The following is an 18296-nucleotide window of genomic DNA, read 5'->3' as shown; positions in this document are numbered from 1 at the left end:
TCAGTTAGAAGCAAAAGAAGTCTGCCCCATCAGTGAACTGGTTACTAAACCCTCAGAGAAGGAAAAGAAAGAAAAGGGATAAGGAGAAACGAAATGTACATACAAAAGAAATTGTCCTTTGATTAAAAAACATTCATCACCATTTCCAGCTCTGTCGGGAGATCCCAGCTTCTTCTAACCCCTCCAAGAGGAGGTGACAATGTCGGGCTGAAGAGAAACGGAGAAAGAAAGAAAGAAGTTTTTTGTGTTCCCCCCCCCCTTCCCTCCCTGGCCCCCTCCAGGCCAAGCCCCCTGCAGAGTTCAAGGCGAGGAGGAGGGAAGCACTTTACAGGTGGGTCATTCCAAGCCCGAATCCAGCAAACAGATCGGCTGATAAACAAAACCAAGAAATGAGAGAGAAGGAACACTCCCCCCCAACCTCCTCCTCCTCCTCCTTCTCCTCCTCGTCCTCCTCCTCCCCCGCCCCCGCCCCCTCGTCCCTTTGGGATGGTCTAGTAGGAAAAGTCACTCAGGAATGGCACCACGTACTTTCAGGAAAGAGGAAAAAAAAAAAGAGAGGGAGGGAGAGAGGGAGAGAGAGAGAGAGAGAGAGGTCAGTCAGTGCTACAGCAATGCGATTAACAAGAAGAGAAAAAACTTGATCCACCGGTTCCTTAAGAATCGACCAAAAGCTAAGACGAGAAAACTGAAAGAAAAAAGGGGAGGGGGGGTACGAGGGGAGGGACAGTCAGGCAGAACCCAGCAAGGAACCTAGGCCAACTTCACAGGACTGTTTTGTGGCCTCTGGCAAAACAGAAAAAAAGAAAAAGAAATTAAATCTTCATTCCATCTCTCTCGCCCATACCAGAACCTGTCAAAGCGATTTAACTGCTGCTTTAATACATGTGTCACATTAGAGTGGTTTTTTTTTTTGTTATTATTTTTGTTTTGTTTTGTTTTGTTTCCAATCTCAACAGGAGAACACCTTGTATCTAGACAGCTGCAATTTACGCCAGGCTATCCAATCTTTTCTTCTTGGAATTCAAGTTAAAACAAAGCAAAAACAAGTCCAAATCCATGACAGCTATAGAGATGAGAACTGATTAATCCATTAACATCCCAGAAGCAGATTACAAGGAGGGGACCATACATTAAGGACATCATCTTCCACCAGATTCCCTGAGCGTCCTTTACAGAAATCGTTACCCCTAATCAGAGCCACGACCCATTCCTCCCCAAAGAAAAGCGCCTATATTATTATCATCCCTGGTTAACAGCAACAAGTCATTCGATCACACCACACTGCCAAACAAGATTCCATATAATTACACTTAACTTTGAAAACACTCCCCCCCTCCCGCTTTGCAAACCATACACGAATTGATATATAATCTATGAATCAGAAGACAAATAAAACAAGAGCTGTTCTTCCCCCACGCAAAAAAGAAAAAAGAAAAAAAAAAAGCCAAGCGGAGATTTACCTCAGCCGTGCATGCAGTAAAATAATCCCATCACCCTTTTGTTTGTGTTTACTGTTAGTGTGTCCTCTCCCTCTCTCTCTTTCTTTCTTTCCTTGTGCCTAACGTGTGTTTGTGCACTGCAGTTGGTGGTGGAAACTAAGGCAGTGGAGCTGTAGCTAAGGGTAATCCTGTTTTTACTTCCTCCATCTTCAGCGAGGAGCAGGGTTAGCCCGGGACAGCTGGTCAAACCCCGAGAAACCGATCCGGCGGAGCCCGAGCACATCTCCCCCGCCGGCCCCGGGCTCGCGCAGACGCCCGCGGGCGGAGGGCAGGCGGCGGCGGCGGCGGCGGCAGCGGCAGCGGCGGCGGCGGCGGCGGTGGCGGGGACGCGCCGCGCGGGCTGTCCTGTCGGGGGCGCGCGTGCGCGGGCTGGGGGGGGTTCGTGTGCGAGCGCCCGGGTCGGTGGAAGCCTGCGAGCGCGCGCGCGCGCGCGGGCGGGCGGGCGGGCGGGAGGGGCGGGGGCGCGTGTCTGCGCGCTCGGCCGCTCGCTTACTCGCTCGCTCGCTCGGCGCGCTCGGCAATCGATTACAGGACAAGTGCCGCGCGGCTCCGCGCCGCCTCCTCCTTCTCCTCCTCCCTCCTCCTCCTCCTCCTCCGCGCCCCGCGCGCCCCCCGCGCCGGCTCCGCCCCGCTTCTCCCGCTCGCCGGCGCCACCCGCGCGCGCGCGCGCGCGTCCCCGGGGCTCACGTTCTCCGCTCGCCGCGCGGGAGGTAACGATCGCGGCTTCCCCGAGCTCATGTCGGCCGGCCGCTGGGAAGTTTTCGCTTCGGCCCGCCACCTCCCCGACGCTGGCTTCCCCACCCACCACCACCACCACCACCCCGGTCCCCGGCTCCCGGGCCCCCCGGGAAGACCCGGGACCTCTGAGCCCCGGCGGAGGGGCCCTGGCGAGTGCGCTGGGAGACACGGAGAGCGACTGTCCCCATTGTGAAAGTGCTTTCCAGTGCAAGTTTAAAATTAGAGTGTTTACTTGCCGTTTATATCCAACCCCGTCCCGGCGGGTGCCACATCCACCACCCCCGAGTCAAAGGAACCGTGAGGGTCCAAAAAGTTGTGTAGCCTGGGAGTGTTGCCTAGCCTGATGTCAATCACGACGTTGTTGGTGGGAGAGGGGGTCGGGGAGAGGGGGGGGTGGGAAGGAAGGTGGATGGGAAAGTATTGGAATCGTCCTGAGAAAAACAAATGCATGTTCGGTCTACAAATAGCAGCATTCACTATCTTTCTTGGACCACAGAAAAGGGAATAGAGACTTCTATAATTAAAGGGAAAAGAAAATGAAAGGAGCTGAAAATACTGAACTGTGTAGCCTGGGTGGGTTAAGTTTGAAAACACACGAAATGATCAGGACTGCCAAACAGCATTTCTGAGAAACCGTATCGCAAATTGTGTAGAAAATCAATGCTGAAAGAGGAGCAGGCGCTGTGCCTCCCACTCCTTTAAAGAATCCCAGAAATAGTTGCTGAGAGTTTTCTCCGCCCCCCCCCCCCTTTCCGCTGAGGCAGGCGGTATGACACACAGAAAATAAAATCAACTTTCATCTGAAGCACCACTCTGCCCTGTGTTTGGATTTCGGTGTGAGCAAAGGATTCATTCACAGTGGTACACAACTGATACCCTAATAGCGTCTAATGTGTTTATTTTTACTTTTTTTAAACCTTGTTCTTTGCATTAGAGTTATTAAGCAATTGTACTTGTAGGCTCAGTTTATTTTTTTCTTTTTCTTTTCTTTTTTTTCGTTATGGCAAATGATGGTATTAAGAAAAGATACACCATTTCTTTGGGGAGAAATCACTTGTTCTTGTGCTTAGGTTTTCAAATTTATCTGATTTTTTTTTTTTAAGTTGCAATATCTGTGACATTGTTAAAATTAAATTTGTAACCTATTTGTCAACTATCTGAATGAAATGTTTTTTTGTTTTTTGTTTTGTTTTTGTTTATTCTCCTAAAGTAAGATTTGGAAAGGCCAAACTAAAGAGACTCTAGGAGTGATTCTAATCAATTCAATAGGCAGCAAATTCAGAAACCTGGAATGTGTGACTACACTATATAAAGGGTGACATACTATAAATAAAGTTTTATATATATATATATATATATATATATATATATATATATATGAAAGACATCCTTTAAACATCTCTTCTGAAAAGTAGGTTTAAATGTTCTATGTATCTGCACAAAGTGGTCCTTCAAAAAGATGAAAACATTCAGTACTGAAAGGCAATGTCTTCATAGTTAAGGGCAACAGAGTTCATCTGCAGAAGAAGAGCCATTGTGAAATCGGAAGGCTCCATCCTCAAGTTAGCAAACTACCATAGTTGATACAGTTCTTGCCCCTAGCTGACTACTGCTTAATTTAGATCCCTCCAAACTTACCCTGTTAATGAGTGGCTGTCATTGGTTCCCTAGTCGCCAGAGGCACACCTTCTCCCTCTAGTGGTTAGACCTTGAGTCAGTTTACTAGCTGCCACTGTCTTCCCCAAGAGTGGGATAATTAGGAGGGGACTAATGAAGCACAAACTTCAGGGGGCAACATTCTGAAGTGTGAGAATTAGGCCATCATTTTAACATCGCATGTTCCTTTCTCAGGCAGACCATGATGAATTCAATTGGTCTGAAGAAGTCATGAATGTGTTTGCAAACTAAATTGGGTGTTTCTGTTTCATGCCTCAGAATTCTGTGTTCTTGGCAATCAAATCACGCTCACAATGAAATTCATTCATGAGAAAGTAACCGTATATAAACTCTAGCAATTCACTTTGTCCAAGATTGCCCTCCATGATATTTTGATAGCGGTTAAAGAGTGGATTTACTTGCGCCCTTGGCCATAGCTACACTGTATACAATTTGTTAAACAGCTCCATGCTTGAGCTGTGTAAGAAAAGCTGCCACCGGGAGAGTAGAAGAGTTCACAGTTATCTTGCTTGAAAATACAATGTTCAGTTTGGAGAATTTATGACAACAGAGCCAGACCTCCCTTTCTCTGTCCTTTCTCACATTGCCATTTCCTTCTCGTCCTTTCTGTTCAGGCTGTGGAAGCTGATCCTTCCCAAGAACCGTCCCACTTTTCCTGTACAAGACAGCTGTGATATTCTATTCATGTGCTGATGTTTTTAAAATAAAACCGAGCTCCCAACTCAAATTCACTCATGTTTTTTGTTTGTTTGGACTTTTTGATTTTCTTGTTTATTTGTTTGGTTGGTGGGTTTGGTTTTTCGAAAGAGGGTTTCTCCGTGTAGCCCTAGCTGTCTTGGAACTCACTCTGTAGCCCAGGCTGGTCTCAAACTCATGAGATCCACCTGCCTCTGCCTCTGGAGTACTAGGATTAAAGGCGTGTGCCACCACCACCCAGCTAAAGTTCACTCTTGTAATGAACAGAGATTGTGTTTTATGAGTTCATTAGCTTCTCAGAACCAGCACACTGGTTGGCACTAAGTTGATAATAAACATTGAAGGAATGGATAAAGAGGAAAGCACATATCCTTCTTCCACGTGTTAAGGTATTGTCAAGGAATAACCATAACAAGGATAAATTCTGACTCGCTAATGAGTTGGGTCAGCTCTTAGCTGGTAAGTCATGTTACATGTGTCCTCCGCCTGCTAGTTCTTCCTTTTCCACATGAAAGATGTTGATATCCTCTTAGACACTATCAAATACATTACACAGATATCAGTCGCAAAGGGGGCTAAATTGCATGCAAGATGCAAAATTCTGTACAAATGTAGTCTTGATTGAAATGCACTTCCACGATTCCTCAACTTGAAAACACATTATTTCTGGCTACCTGACAATTCAGGAAACCAGGTGACTAGCCATTGCAGCCAGCCCATTTAATTTTATAACCACTAAGTGCAATTAGCAAAAGAAACATTTTATAAGGCAGCGTGGCTAGAAGATGAATTATAAAATATGATCATTTTTTTTCTCCTGAATGGTTTGTGTTAACTGTTTTAGCTTCAATTCCCTTTAAAGGAATTTGGATAAAATTCTCCTTCTTATCTTGTTTTACCCTAGGGATTAATTCTACATGTTTAAGTTTTGGCTTTATTTTCAGTATGTAAGTAGGGTAGGAGGGGCCGGGCAGTGGTGGCACCCGCCTTAAATCCCACCACCCAGGAGGCAGAGGCAGGTGGATCTCTGTGAGTTCGAGGCCAGCGTGGTCTACAGAGCTAGTCCAGGACAGTCTCCAAAGCTTCAGAGAAACCCTGTCTCAGGGGAAAAAAAAGGGGGGGGGGGTAGGAAGACAAATTATATCATTATATCATTGTGATTCTTATGTAATATCAAAGATGAATTTTTCGGAAACTACATATACATTATGTTTTGATGTCTTCCTCGTGCTTTGATGCAACAATCTCACAAAGTACATGTTGGAATATGCCCTCTAGAAAAAATAAAATTTGAAATGTACACATAGATGACTGCTGTTAATACTTTATTATTAAGCAGGAGAAGGAAAGATGCTGTCTCTTTCTCGGCACTTGAAGAAGGAGTAGGAAGGCAGGAACGGAGGATGCCTTCCCTGGAAATTCTGATCTTGTTTCTGGCTTTCCAGAGTTTCAATGGAAACATCCTAAGATCCCAAATCCAGTTCCTAAGTCAGGATATTTGTACCTTCCAGCTCATCTCCCCTGGTATAATAAGAGTCTGGGGTCTGGCTGCTTGACCTGTAAGGTCTAAATCAGGAAGTTCTTCCCAGCCTCTCTATCTTAAACTCTGTTCTTTCAACACTCTTTGTTTGTTTGTTTGCTTGCTTGCTTGCTTGCTTTTTTTTGAGACAGGGTTTCTCTGTGTAGCTTTGCGCCTTTCCTGGAACTCACTCAGTAGCCCAGGCTGGCCTTGAACTCACAGAGATCCATCTGGCTCTGCCTCCCAAGTACTGGGATTAAAGGCATGAGCCCCCACAGCCTGGGCTCTTTTAACACTCTTAAAGAGTGTTACTTTGCAGTCAGAGATAAGAATCTTGTGCAAATACCCACCATGTCCCTAGAATAGATAACATGATTGAAATTTATACCTTGAAACATTGTTCTCTTCCAGGAAGCACTTCCGTGACACAGAACAGATGAAGAACTAAGGCCATGACAGATGAGAGATATAAACTGAGCAATAGACAAAGGAAGTGAGGAATTTACAGGTTTCAGAATACAAATGAAAACATGTATTTTTAAAGATGTCATTATAATCCATCATAATTGCTTTTAAAATGCAAATTGTTTGGCATTTGGAAAAAAAAAGACTTCTATTTGTACAAATATAGAGCTTCAAGCTACAGTAAATGATACCGTGCAAAACCAATCCCATCTAAAAGTCCTTAGGAAGAAGTTCTAAGAAATCCAAAATGTTAGCACACAAAAAGTACAGTACACTTTTTGGAACGCCCAATAAAGTGTTTGCACAAGGAAACAAAAGCATCGATTCTCTAGAAACAAATCTCAGACGTAGCAGATAATAATAAAGTGGAAAAAGAAAGTCTAGTGAACATGACATTAGTTGCATTAGACATGGGTTAGAAATCAAAAACAAAACAAAAACTATTGTTAATAGCCCAGAATATTTTTAACAACTAAATTCGAGAAGTGGGAAACTTTAGTTTGCCAGGAATGGGAGGAAAAATCCAAAATGAACTTTCAATTGTGGAATTTGGAGGAGAAATGCAAAGAACTGGACTAAAGTTCTGAATGGCAAAGGGTGGATTCTGCTGCATGGAGCCATTAGAGGGAAGCTGACAGACTGATGGGTGACATCTCTCAAACCAGTGCCAATAGCAACCCCATCCAGGCTTTCTAAAGTCGTGAAGAGCCCACGGAAGTCCCTGCCCAGCCATTGTGAGGCGCGTCAACCTCTTCTAAACCAGCTTCTTTCAGAGGTGCAGTCTAATGACTTGCTTAGTTAATCTCACATATCCAGGGATTCAACCTCCTGCCTTTAGTAGTCAGACGGTCATAGCCTCAGTAATGAAGAGCCTTAGGGGGGATATACCAAGGCAGCTGTTTGTTGTTTGACAATTTCTAAACAGCAATGTGTACTATGAAAAGGGGATCTGGCTCAAAGAAAGGTCATCTACAGGTAGTGAAGTCAAATGTCACCCCCTCCCAGTCTTCAAGACTGTGGTTTAGAGAAAGGTTAGCTTAATATAGGAGGTAGCGTGGTGTTCTGAACTCTCTGTCTTAAGATATGATGCAGAAAGGGAGAATAATTCCATTAGTACCTCTCCCACAACAGCTACGTTCAACCTTCAAAGGCTTCTTCACATTTGAGGTGGTGGTAAGGTACTAGACACCTGGGGAAATCCCACACAGTAGACCATCACTAAAGGTCCTGTGAACCATGTTCCAAACACTTCTACACATGATGGTCTGCTTTCTTTTAAATGTTGTATTATTGAAGAATTTAAAAAAAAAAAAACACGCAAAATCTATAGCATTTTATTTTTGTGACAGGGTCTTGTTATATAGTGTTGGTTGGCTTAGAACTCACTATTGTAGAACCAGTCCTCAAATTCCCAGTGATTCTCTAGCTTCTGCATCTTAAGTGCTGGGATTATAGGGGTATGCTGGTGTAGGTGGGTAGCACCCTAGACTCATGATCCAGCTTGATCCAATAAATTAGAGTACCAGTTTGGCTAGAAGGAACACATAAACCATCATTGTTATAGGCACTTACTTTGTGACAAGTACTCAGGTAGAGCAATCGTGTTCTGTGTATTAGCTCGTTTGGAACCTACTAGCATCTATAATAGAGTACATTCCTTCTTCTCCACATGAAGCTGAGGCTTTGAAAGTTAACTGATTTTCCTAAGCTCCACAGCTTGAGAGCATTTCTAAAATGCCTATATTCAAAACCATCATACCTATGTCTTCTTTAGTCATACAAACTTGTTTTTTGTATAAATCTTGCCCTTTCGGTAACTGTCCAGTGAGAGAAAACTGAACAGCACATCCTGAGAAGGTGAATCAAATGTGGAACCAAAGGAGAACTCTGGCAACCCCAGTGCTGATCTACGTATGAGCGGCAACCTAACTGGTATTTAGTGCATGTTACTACATAGGCGTTCATGACGAGCACTCTTCTGGACAGGCGGGTGATATGAGAGATCTACTGGGAATAACATAAAGCAAGAATCACCTCATAACAAATTAAGTCGATGATGATAAAAATCAGAACAGAACTTTAAATTTGGGTTGGCACACGTGTCTATACATTTCTTTTCAAAGGAGATCACTTCTGATCTACTGTCTGGACAAATGGGTGGATGATATTTCTCCCTGCTCTAGACTCCGCCCACATGTGCATAGGGTGAATGGATGGCGTATGTGATAAACACAGATTTTAAATTGTTATGGAATTGTTAACTGATACTTTGGACCTCTCAGAAAACACAAATTGCTTTTGTTTTTGTTTGTTTGTTTTAGTTTTTGTTAATGAAAATAGCTGTCAGTTTAGGATTTTTATCTCACATTTAGTTTACAAATAGAATGAACATAGGCATAAGGAAACGAAACTATGTCAGGCGGTGGTGGTGCACGCCTTTAATCCCAGCACTTGGGAGGCAGAGGCAAATGGATCTCTGTGAGTTTGAGGTCAGCCTGGGCTACAAGAGTGAGTTCCAGGAAAGGCTCCAAATCTACACAGAGAACCCTGTCTTGAAAAAAAACAAAACAAACAAAAAAAATTAAACTATGATTTTTTTTTATACAGAGACTCATGTATCTGAAGCTAGCCTTGAACTCAATATATAGCTGAGTATTATCTTGAACTTCTGATCCTCTTGCCTCCTCCTCCTGAGTAGTAGGATCAAAGGTGTGCCACCATGCCCAGCTGACACAGTCCAGGGGATTGAATTAAGGCTTTACTGTTTATTATTGAATCAAGACTTCTGCTTAGTTGAAAGTAATGTAAGAACTGGGCATGTACTCTCCCAAGTGAGCGACATGCCCAGTCCTACATTACTTTCAACTAAGCAGAAGAAGGGAAATCATTGTGCATTTGAGGCCAGCCTGGTCTATGGAGTGAGCTCTATGCCATTCAGGGCTATATGGCAAGAGCTTGTCCCAAAAGCAAAACAAGTCAAATAAATTGTTACAGATTCTGCACATAGATTTTTTTTCTCAGTAATACTACATTAAAACAACATAGAATAGTCTTTCTTAAAGCAAGGTTTATTTTTAATTAAAAATAAAATGAGACTTTTATTTAAAAATAAAGACACTATGAAGGAGGTTAATCAGTGGCTTTGCGGGGGAGTTAGCTAAAATTTAGCACATATTGAATTACCTGTTACTATACAGAAGAGTTACCCTGGAAGTAATCAAGAAATAATAAGAATATATCTGTATGTTCATAAGGTTGTTTTATAAAATTTAATTTCTAGATATTTATGTTAGAGAATGAATTAAACTGGTTGACTGTTTAGACAAAAATCTTACTTAATGGTATAATATGGGTGGAGGAGAGGTATCTTCCTTGCACATCTGTGGAAATAATTCATTCTGAGTTCAGTCCTGCTATGGAATTGGACATTGCAGGTTCTAAGGCCTGTCGCCATTAGACAGTCTACCAAAAACACCTTCATGAGTCTAAAACCAACAATAGCAATTATCCGATATTTTCACTTTCTATGTTACTCTTCTTTGAGTACAGAGAATACTTGAAAATCGTGTATCTCTCCATAAATAAATGTTGATGGTTTTTTTTTACATCCATTTCATATGAGTTTGAAAATGTATAGCTCTGCTTTCTAAGAACAGTGTAGCAGTGTAACTTTCAACTTGAGTTACTGTCAACCTTCGTGACTAATATCCAAATCCTTGACCTTGGATCTCACGAAGACTATAGCATTCTAAGGTGACCCTTGAGATCATAGGCTCACCCTGTTGCCTGCTTTAGGACTTCAATGGGTCATCTTCCCTCCATCCAGTCACTCTACTGCAGGAGAGTCATGGAGGTCATAGCATGTCTGAGACAGCCTGTCCAACTATAGCCCCTCAAAATGGGGATGGGAAAGCCCCATGAAGTTAAAAATGGGGAAGAAGAAATGCATGACATCAAATGTTGTTCTTAATTGTGAAAGCAGAAGACAGGGAGGTTATTAAGGAGGGTATAGGAAGCGAGGTGATGGAGACCATGAATACAAACAATAAAGATGATTAGCTACACAAAGAAAGATGAAGATTTAACTAGAAGATCATGCTGGGCAAAAGGAACATATGATTGGTTGATTAGATGTTTGGTTGATTTTTTTTTCATTTAAAGTAATACTTTATCATTTCCCAATACTAATGGAAATGTTTCAACAGCAATGAAGGGACTGAAGGAAGAGAGCAGAGACTGATGAAGATGAGTCTCTGTTGGTAGAAAAGACTGTTACACAGTTGGCTTGATGAGCTTCAGGTAAGAGAGGACATACCAGGCTGGGTGTGGTGGTGCATGTCAAATCCCAGCACCCAGGAGGCAGAGGCAGGCAGATCTCTGAGTTCAAGGCCAGCCTGGTCTAAAGAATGAGTTTCAGGTTAGCTAGTACTACACATAGAAACCTTGTCTCAAAAAGCCATGAGAAAGAGAGAGAGAGAGAGAGAGAGAGAGAGCAAGCACAAGAACATACCTCACAGGCTTGAAAAGAATGATGGGCACAGATGCAAGTTAATTTGTTAATTTTCATAATGGTAAATTGAGAAAGAGTTTTAAGATACTATTGTAGCAGGATTCTTAAAAGTTCTTATTAATAAAATCAAACCCGAGGCGAGTTATTGGGGTCCATGCTGGTAGATCAGAGAGACAGAACAAGCCACAGCTATCTCACCTTGCCAATTCCTCAGCTGGTCTTGTTTCCTCCGACTGGGAGCTTCTGTGTCCTCATCCCAATGGCTCTCAGCTGAACTGCTGCTGGAAAGCCTGAAGCTTAACCAGCCACATGCATAACCAGCCAAATGCTACTAGTTTCTGGTCCTCACGCCTTATATACATTTATGCTTTCTACCATCACTCCCTAGGATTAAAGCCTTGCTTCCCGGGATTAAAGGTGTGAGTCACCATGCCTGGCTGTTTCCAATGTGGCCTTGAACTCACAGAGATCCAGATGGATTTCTGTCTCTGGAATGCGAGGATTAAAGGCATGTGCTATCACTGCCTAACTAGTGGCTTTTCTGTTCTCTGACCCCAGATAAGTTTATTAAGGTACACAATATTTTGGGGAACACAATACCACCACAATACCACCAAATACTATTATTTACTAAGCATAAATGAGAGAGCACCAGATTAAGTTTGAAATAATTGCTATGAAAAATCTGAAGGGGATTAACTAAAAAGTTCCAGAAAAAAATATAATCAGTATAAAAGACCCATTTAAAGCTGGCACAAATAAGCCATAAATATGTGCAGTGCTATAGTTACTGTGGAGCTCAAAGAACGGGATGGTCTGGAAAAGAATGAGCTACATGTTAAAAACTAAGAGGCTTTCTAGATGGTGAGCTAGAAGACGTTGAATCAAGGATCTTCAGTTTAATTAAAAGAAGAATATTGGAGCAATGTGGCGAAGAGTAAGCTGCATAAAAGATACCAACAGACCCAGAACAGGGAGAGAGGAAAACAGAGAGAGACTAAGCCTGTGGGCCCCGATGAGCTTGTGTCTAAGGGGATGGCTATAAAAGATAGGGTCGAATAAAGACCAAAGAGTTTACATTTCTGATCGAAAGCAAGGAAAAGAAAAGACAGAAGTACTAAAAGTCGTAGCAGCTAAACTCAGGAGATGTAATGGTTGGAGGAAATAATAAACCCGGTAGGTGCAGAGGCTGGGGATGAATGGAGCTGATAGAACAGTGAGAAGGAAGTTTTGGGGAAAGGTGGTAGAAAAGAATCAGTGTCAAGACAACTGAGTTTTTCATGGAAGCATACATCTCTCAAAATGATCTAGTTTTATAAGGCAAGCTGATTCCATATTCTAATCCAGAGCAAGATGAATCACAAGAGATGGCAGTCTGAGAGATGATTTTAAGTTAGTTTTCAATGTGTGGTCTCAGAGGAAAGCTGGAGTCTTACCATAATTAATAATAAAATTTAGAAGTGTCTTGATTGTTGTGTGAAGGAAACTTCCCCCTTTGGGAAAAAAGGGAAATGATAGCTTCAAAAAAGAGCTCTTTCATTTAGAAAATAAAGTCCTTGTTGAAGAATGCAAGGATGAATATACGTATGCTTTTTGTTTTGTTTCTCTTGGGAGAATTTGGGCATGTGGGGGGTGGGGTGGGGGGGCAAGGAGCAAGTGCATTGTCAAGATAGGGGAGGGATCAGGCAGTGTGGGGACTGAGAGCTCAGAAAAGTGAGTTGACCTGAGCAGGCTCTAGCATACTGCATCTCTCTGTCCATATCAACTTTCTTACTGCAATCTAGAGTCAGACGGATGGCCAAGCCATCTGAGGTTAACCATACCAACATTATTCAAATCTTTACCTTATAGCCAATGGCTACAGCGGTTGTTGTACTCTAGGAAGAAAGAATCGGGTTACAGATTTTCATAACCATACATGTTCCCACGAAGTCCACCTTCCCACAAATCAATACTGTATGATGGTCACTGATTGGAATAACAGCCTCCAAACACTGGCTTGCTCTGGTGTTTACGTGGTAAGGGTTCTTTGTTCTAAACTTAGGCAATTCTACTCCATTGCTTCCTCTAAAATTAGAATAAGAAAACAAGGCAGTTTAAAAACCTCTGGATCAAATGAGGACTTTGGTTTATTCATCAAGCCAGTAGATCTGCCAACCATTGTGTACGGAGAGCTAATGACAAAAGGATTACCATACTTAAACCCCAGGAAAATAGAAAGTGCGAGTAGAAATTACCACCATTGTTAGACACAAAAGTACTCTGATGTCTCTAGTCACATCCATAGGCTAAAATGCAATTTCAAGTCCAAGCCAGCAAGCACCCATCATATGTGACTTTTCCAGAATGGATGTAAAGAAACATCTGTTCACTGCAGATGGAGAGCAATGAAAGAGCAAAAAAAAAAAAAAAAAGAAGGATCCATGTAGAGCTTGGTGAACCAACAAAATTGCTGAGCTTACTTTAAGAGCCTGGGAGACGAAAAGGCAACTATATCACTGGAAAGTCCTATCCCAGCGTAGCTAAGGTGTGAAAAGGCGCACTGCTGGAGTTCCAACACCCTCAGCTCTTTACCTCAGCTCTTTATAATCTTGGGGAGATTACATGTGATGGTATGCTAAAGATCTCGGGAGAGGTTCCTGAGCCTCCTGCCTCCTGCCAGAGGGGTCTGATTTCCTGAGGGTCTCCTGCAGGTAATCACAGACACTCTGCATGAAGATGGCATGGGTCATGTCCAACCCAGAGGAAATAGTTACAACACATATTGGAACTAAAGATCTTCTCTTTGAAAGGAATGATCCTTCTCTGTTAAACATAGAGGATCCCATTATAGCATTACTATAGCAGATCTTCCAGTCAATGAGGTCATGCAAATAATATAATACAAAGCAACTGAGATGTAAAGCCCCACTGCTGTAGCATATGGAAATATAAATAACGTCATTCCATGAACCATAGCCAGTCTTCCATAGCCATGATACGTAAGTTAAAAATATATACCTGTTTTTAAAATTCTAACTTACAAATCCACACATAAGTTAAAATACATATTTATATTTAAATTCCAGTTTGCAGATGTACTGGCCATAGAAAGCCTTTACTATGACCTTGTAGCATCATTTCAAACTGTGAACTGCTTACTTAAAAATCCATATCCAGTTTCTTCTTAGTATTAGCTCACAATAAGACATCAGACAAGAAACCATAGTTCATAAAACATGTTATCTGTAATTAAGCAACCACATGTTTAATACATCCCTGACAACATGCTAGCTACATAGTTGCATCTTTCATTGTTTGAAAACTTTCTAAACTTTACTCCCTTTGTATCCCAGATTCCTATTAATTCCTACTGGAAATATCGAGGAATTTGAGCTGTTATAGTGGTTTGAAAATTATATATACAGAATAGCATTTTTCTGTTGTCTGGTTATAACCTATTAATGGATTGTATATTTATTCATTCATAGCTAGAATATAAAAATTGAACAGAATGGAGTGTCATATATTAACACATAATAAAATTAATTTAAAGATAAACATTTATTTCAGATATATATGTATCTACTAGTCATCATGTAAATTATGAACATAGATTTAATACCCATGAAGTACATGGCAAAAAACAAGAGTTAGCCACTAATCAAGAGAATAGATAAATAGTTGGGCGGTGGTGGTGGTGCACGCCTTTAATACCAGCACTCTGGGAGGCAGAGGTAGGCGGATCTTTGTGAGTTCAAGGCCAGCCTGGTCTACAGAGCGAGATCCACGAAAGGCACAAAGCTACACAGAGAAACCCTATCTCAAAAAACCAAAATAAATAAATAAATTTAGATATATCATTACTGTGTACCACAGTATATACATGTGATTTAGTATTTCATACTATATATATATTTAATACTATATCACATCTATATATATAAGATATATCAATACACACATACGTAACATGTACACATATATTGTATATATGTGTTATATGTTATATGTTTTATATATATATATATATATGAGCATTATATAGATCTTCAAGTCAATGAGGTCATAAGTCTGCAAATAACACCAACTGAGATGTAACATGTGGAAATCTAAGTAAAGCCACTCCATGAGAGAGAGATGTGTTTATGTGTATACATAAATACACAAAAACACATACACACATACACACAGAGTTGAACGAAATAAGCCAATTGTAAAAGGATTTTTAGATCATTAGTTAATCTAAAAATATAGAAAATAATATATCTATCATTTGCTTACATATGTACATGCGGCAAATGTACAAAATAAAAAAGACAGAGATCACTTTGAGAATAACACCAAGTTCAACTGGAGATAAGAAGCAGGGACAGGAGGAGGGGTTGTATCTGTCAGGTTTAATTTCATAAAGAGCAGTTCTAAATGCCAAGAGACCTTTGTTCAAATTCTGACTCTGTCCTTACGTATTGCATTCTGACTGGTTCATCTCATTGATCTTAGCCTTGCTCCTTCATATGTGAAATTAAGGAATAATAGTTCAGCATGACAGAGTAGGGAGCTGAAAGAATTGGGATTCTGTCAAAATTTTGCCCATATAATACATCCCTTGTAATTTAAATAATTTGACTCTTCTTAACTAATCAGCTCATTAGTACCAGAATTAAGGCTAGATGAAGGCAGGGCATCTTGAACTATTGAGTTTTATTTTCTACCTTTGGAGTAAAGACATAAGATGCCATCATGTTATCTAGGATGGCAAAATCAAGAGATATTACCATTAACTTCATTGACACCCCATGAAAAGAACCTCATGGCCATTGTTTCCTCTAACGAGTGAATGAATGAATGAAGAAATGAAAGAATGTGTGTTCTATTAAAAAATTAAAAGATAACCTTTAGCCATAGCTCATTTTATATGTCTATTAGTGGTTCTTTGATTGAATTGTACAGGACTGATTTATGGCTATTCTTTGAAGTTGTTGATTGATTGATCCACCAATACTCTCTAAAAAATTAAATCATAATAAATTCAGAGAACACCAAATGAATATAAACATGTACACACATGTAAATGAAAGAAATTGAGAATCAAGTGGGTAAATCTTCAAGAAATTCTTGCTGTAAAAACTGAATATAAAACTTTTAAAATGATAGCATCAAGAACAATAATTTTAAAAATTGTACTCGTGTGTGTGTGTGTGTGTGTGTGTGTGTGTGTGTGTGTTCCCCTCTATCTTAGTCCTCCAAATTCAACTGGACTTATGGAGGTAATGACAATGGTATCATTGATGGGAAATGATCAAGAACTTTGAATCCGTAAGTATAGCGTCAAAACTCAGTTCTGTTACTCACTGTGGGATTTCACAGTTGAACGTATTTCTTCATCCTATTTCTTCACTGTTACAAATATATAGGAATAAGGGAACTTACCTCAGGAGTTTTAAGACAGCATGAAGTGGGTTAACGTTATATCTGGTCAAGTCTGAGATGGTGCTGCTCTTTCATGAGTGTTTTATCTTTTCTTAACTAAGAAGCTGGCAGTCTAGTTAGCACTAAGGCAAATGGCCTTAAGTCGGTGTGATGTGAAGATAGTGTAGTTCATGCTGGAAGCAGCAGCGTAAACGCTGATCATTGCTTTGTACCTTATTTTTCTGTTGATTTTCTTTCCAACATTTATTTTCTCAAAATAACTAAGGTCATCTTTTAAAAGATAACTTGGAAAGATGAAAAACACATTTTCTTTTACATGGACTGGGGCACCCTTTTTTCTTTGTCTCCTCTTCAAAATGCAGCATTTCTAATAAAATATGTCTCAGTTAGGGTTTTTGTTGTTGTTTTGTATATTTTGTTTGCTTATCTGGTTCTTGACCTCAGTCAAGTCCTGGCTTAGGAAAAACCTCATGTAGCAAAACTGGACTAAACTAGTGTGTACCGACCTAGGAAGCACATGGTTTAGGACAATTTTTCAAGTAAGTTGTCATTACCTTAGACTAAAAACTGTTTGGTTTTTCGTTGCTTGTCCTTTTTAGGAATCTTTTAAATATCTAGTTTTGCCAAAAGTGTTTTAGATGAAGTCAAAGCATAGACACGAGAGAAAGAATGAGAGAGAGAGAGAGAGAGAGAGAGAGAGAGAGAGAGAGAGAGAGAGAGAGAGAGAGAGAGGAAGAGGAAGAGGAAGAGGAAGAGGAAGAGGAAGAGGAAGAGGAAGGGAGGGGAGGGGAGGGGAGGGGAGGGGAGGGGAGGGGAGGGGAGGGGAGGGAAGGGAAGGGAAGGGAAGGGAAGGGAAGGGAAGGGAAGGGAAGGGAAGGGAAGGGAAGGGAAGGGAAGGGAAGGGAAGGGAAGGGAAGGGAAGGGAAGGGAAGGGAAGGGAAGGGAAGGGAAGGGAAGGGAAGGGAAGGGAAGGGAAGGGAAGGGAAGGAAGAAGAGAGAAGTATCTACAGACAAGCCCCATAGATTCTGACCAGCTGCTCACCTGTGGCTCTCACCCACTGAGTCATTTGAAACACACCTTTGTTTCTGCAGCTGGACTGTGCTGACACCAGACTCTGAGTGTGTACTTAGCCAGCTCACTAACTTAACTGAGCACAGTCTGACTACATCAATAGTGGTGTCCCTTAGTTGGCAATAAAATATTTTTTTTCATGTTGTGTGTGTTCTTTTCTACTCTAAGAGTCATTGTGGAGAAAGAAGATGCATCTTCATTGTGATTTCTTTCTTCCTTCTCTTCCTTCTCTTTCTTTTCTTTTCTTCCTTCCTCCCTCCCTCCCTTCCTTCTTTACTTTCTTTCTTTTCTTTCTCTCTCTTCCTTCCTTTCTTCTTTCCTTTCTCTCTCTCTCTCTCTCTCTCTCTCTCTCTCTCTCTCTCTCTCTCTCTCTCTTTCTTTATTCCAATACAGTGCTTAATACAGATTTTGTTCTGTCTCTCGTAAACAAAATTTTCAAAGAGCTGGAATTCTTCATAAACATAATATTCCAATGGTTTAAAAACAAACAAACGAACAAAAAACAAAAAAACAAGGGGTTGGGGATTTAGCTCAGTGGTAGAGTGCTTACCTAGCAAGCACTAGGTCCTGGGTTCAGTCCTCAGCTCTGGAAAAAGAAAAACAAAAAACAAAAACCTTATTTGCTGCAACTTCTCTTCTCGTTCTCTATATTCAGAAGACTATTGTATTTCTTATGCTGTCCTTTGTACTTTCTTTAAACCACCCCGC

General features: G+C 41.2%; 1 protein-coding gene across 14 annotated transcripts in view; it reads right to left on the bottom strand.

Annotated features, from left to right (window-relative positions):
* The window catches only part of Ikzf2 (IKAROS family zinc finger 2), a 158663-nt gene extending 156929 nt beyond the window's left edge, over nt 1–1734 (bottom strand). For 3 of the 14 annotated variants that reach the window (XM_042260181.2, XM_076550178.1, XM_076550187.1), the window contains exon 1: nt 104–262. In XM_042260181.2, coding sequence (XP_042116115.1) covers nt 104–133 — 30 coding nt within the window. In that variant the 5' untranslated portion in view covers nt 134–262. Of the gene's footprint in view, nt 1–103; nt 263–528; nt 1077–1460 lie in introns of those variants that run through there. The other 11 variants (XM_076550183.1, XM_076550186.1, XM_042260180.2 and 8 more) reach the window with 8 other exon arrangements.
* Nucleotides 1735–18296: the final 16562 nt, after the last annotated feature.

This window comes from Peromyscus maniculatus, chromosome 13 (genome assembly GCF_049852395.1).
Source record: "Peromyscus maniculatus bairdii isolate BWxNUB_F1_BW_parent chromosome 13, HU_Pman_BW_mat_3.1, whole genome shotgun sequence".
NCBI lineage: Eukaryota > Metazoa > Chordata > Mammalia > Rodentia > Cricetidae > Peromyscus > Peromyscus maniculatus.
Note: the sequence above shows the minus strand (reverse complement) of the source record. Positions and strands in the feature narration are given on the sequence as shown.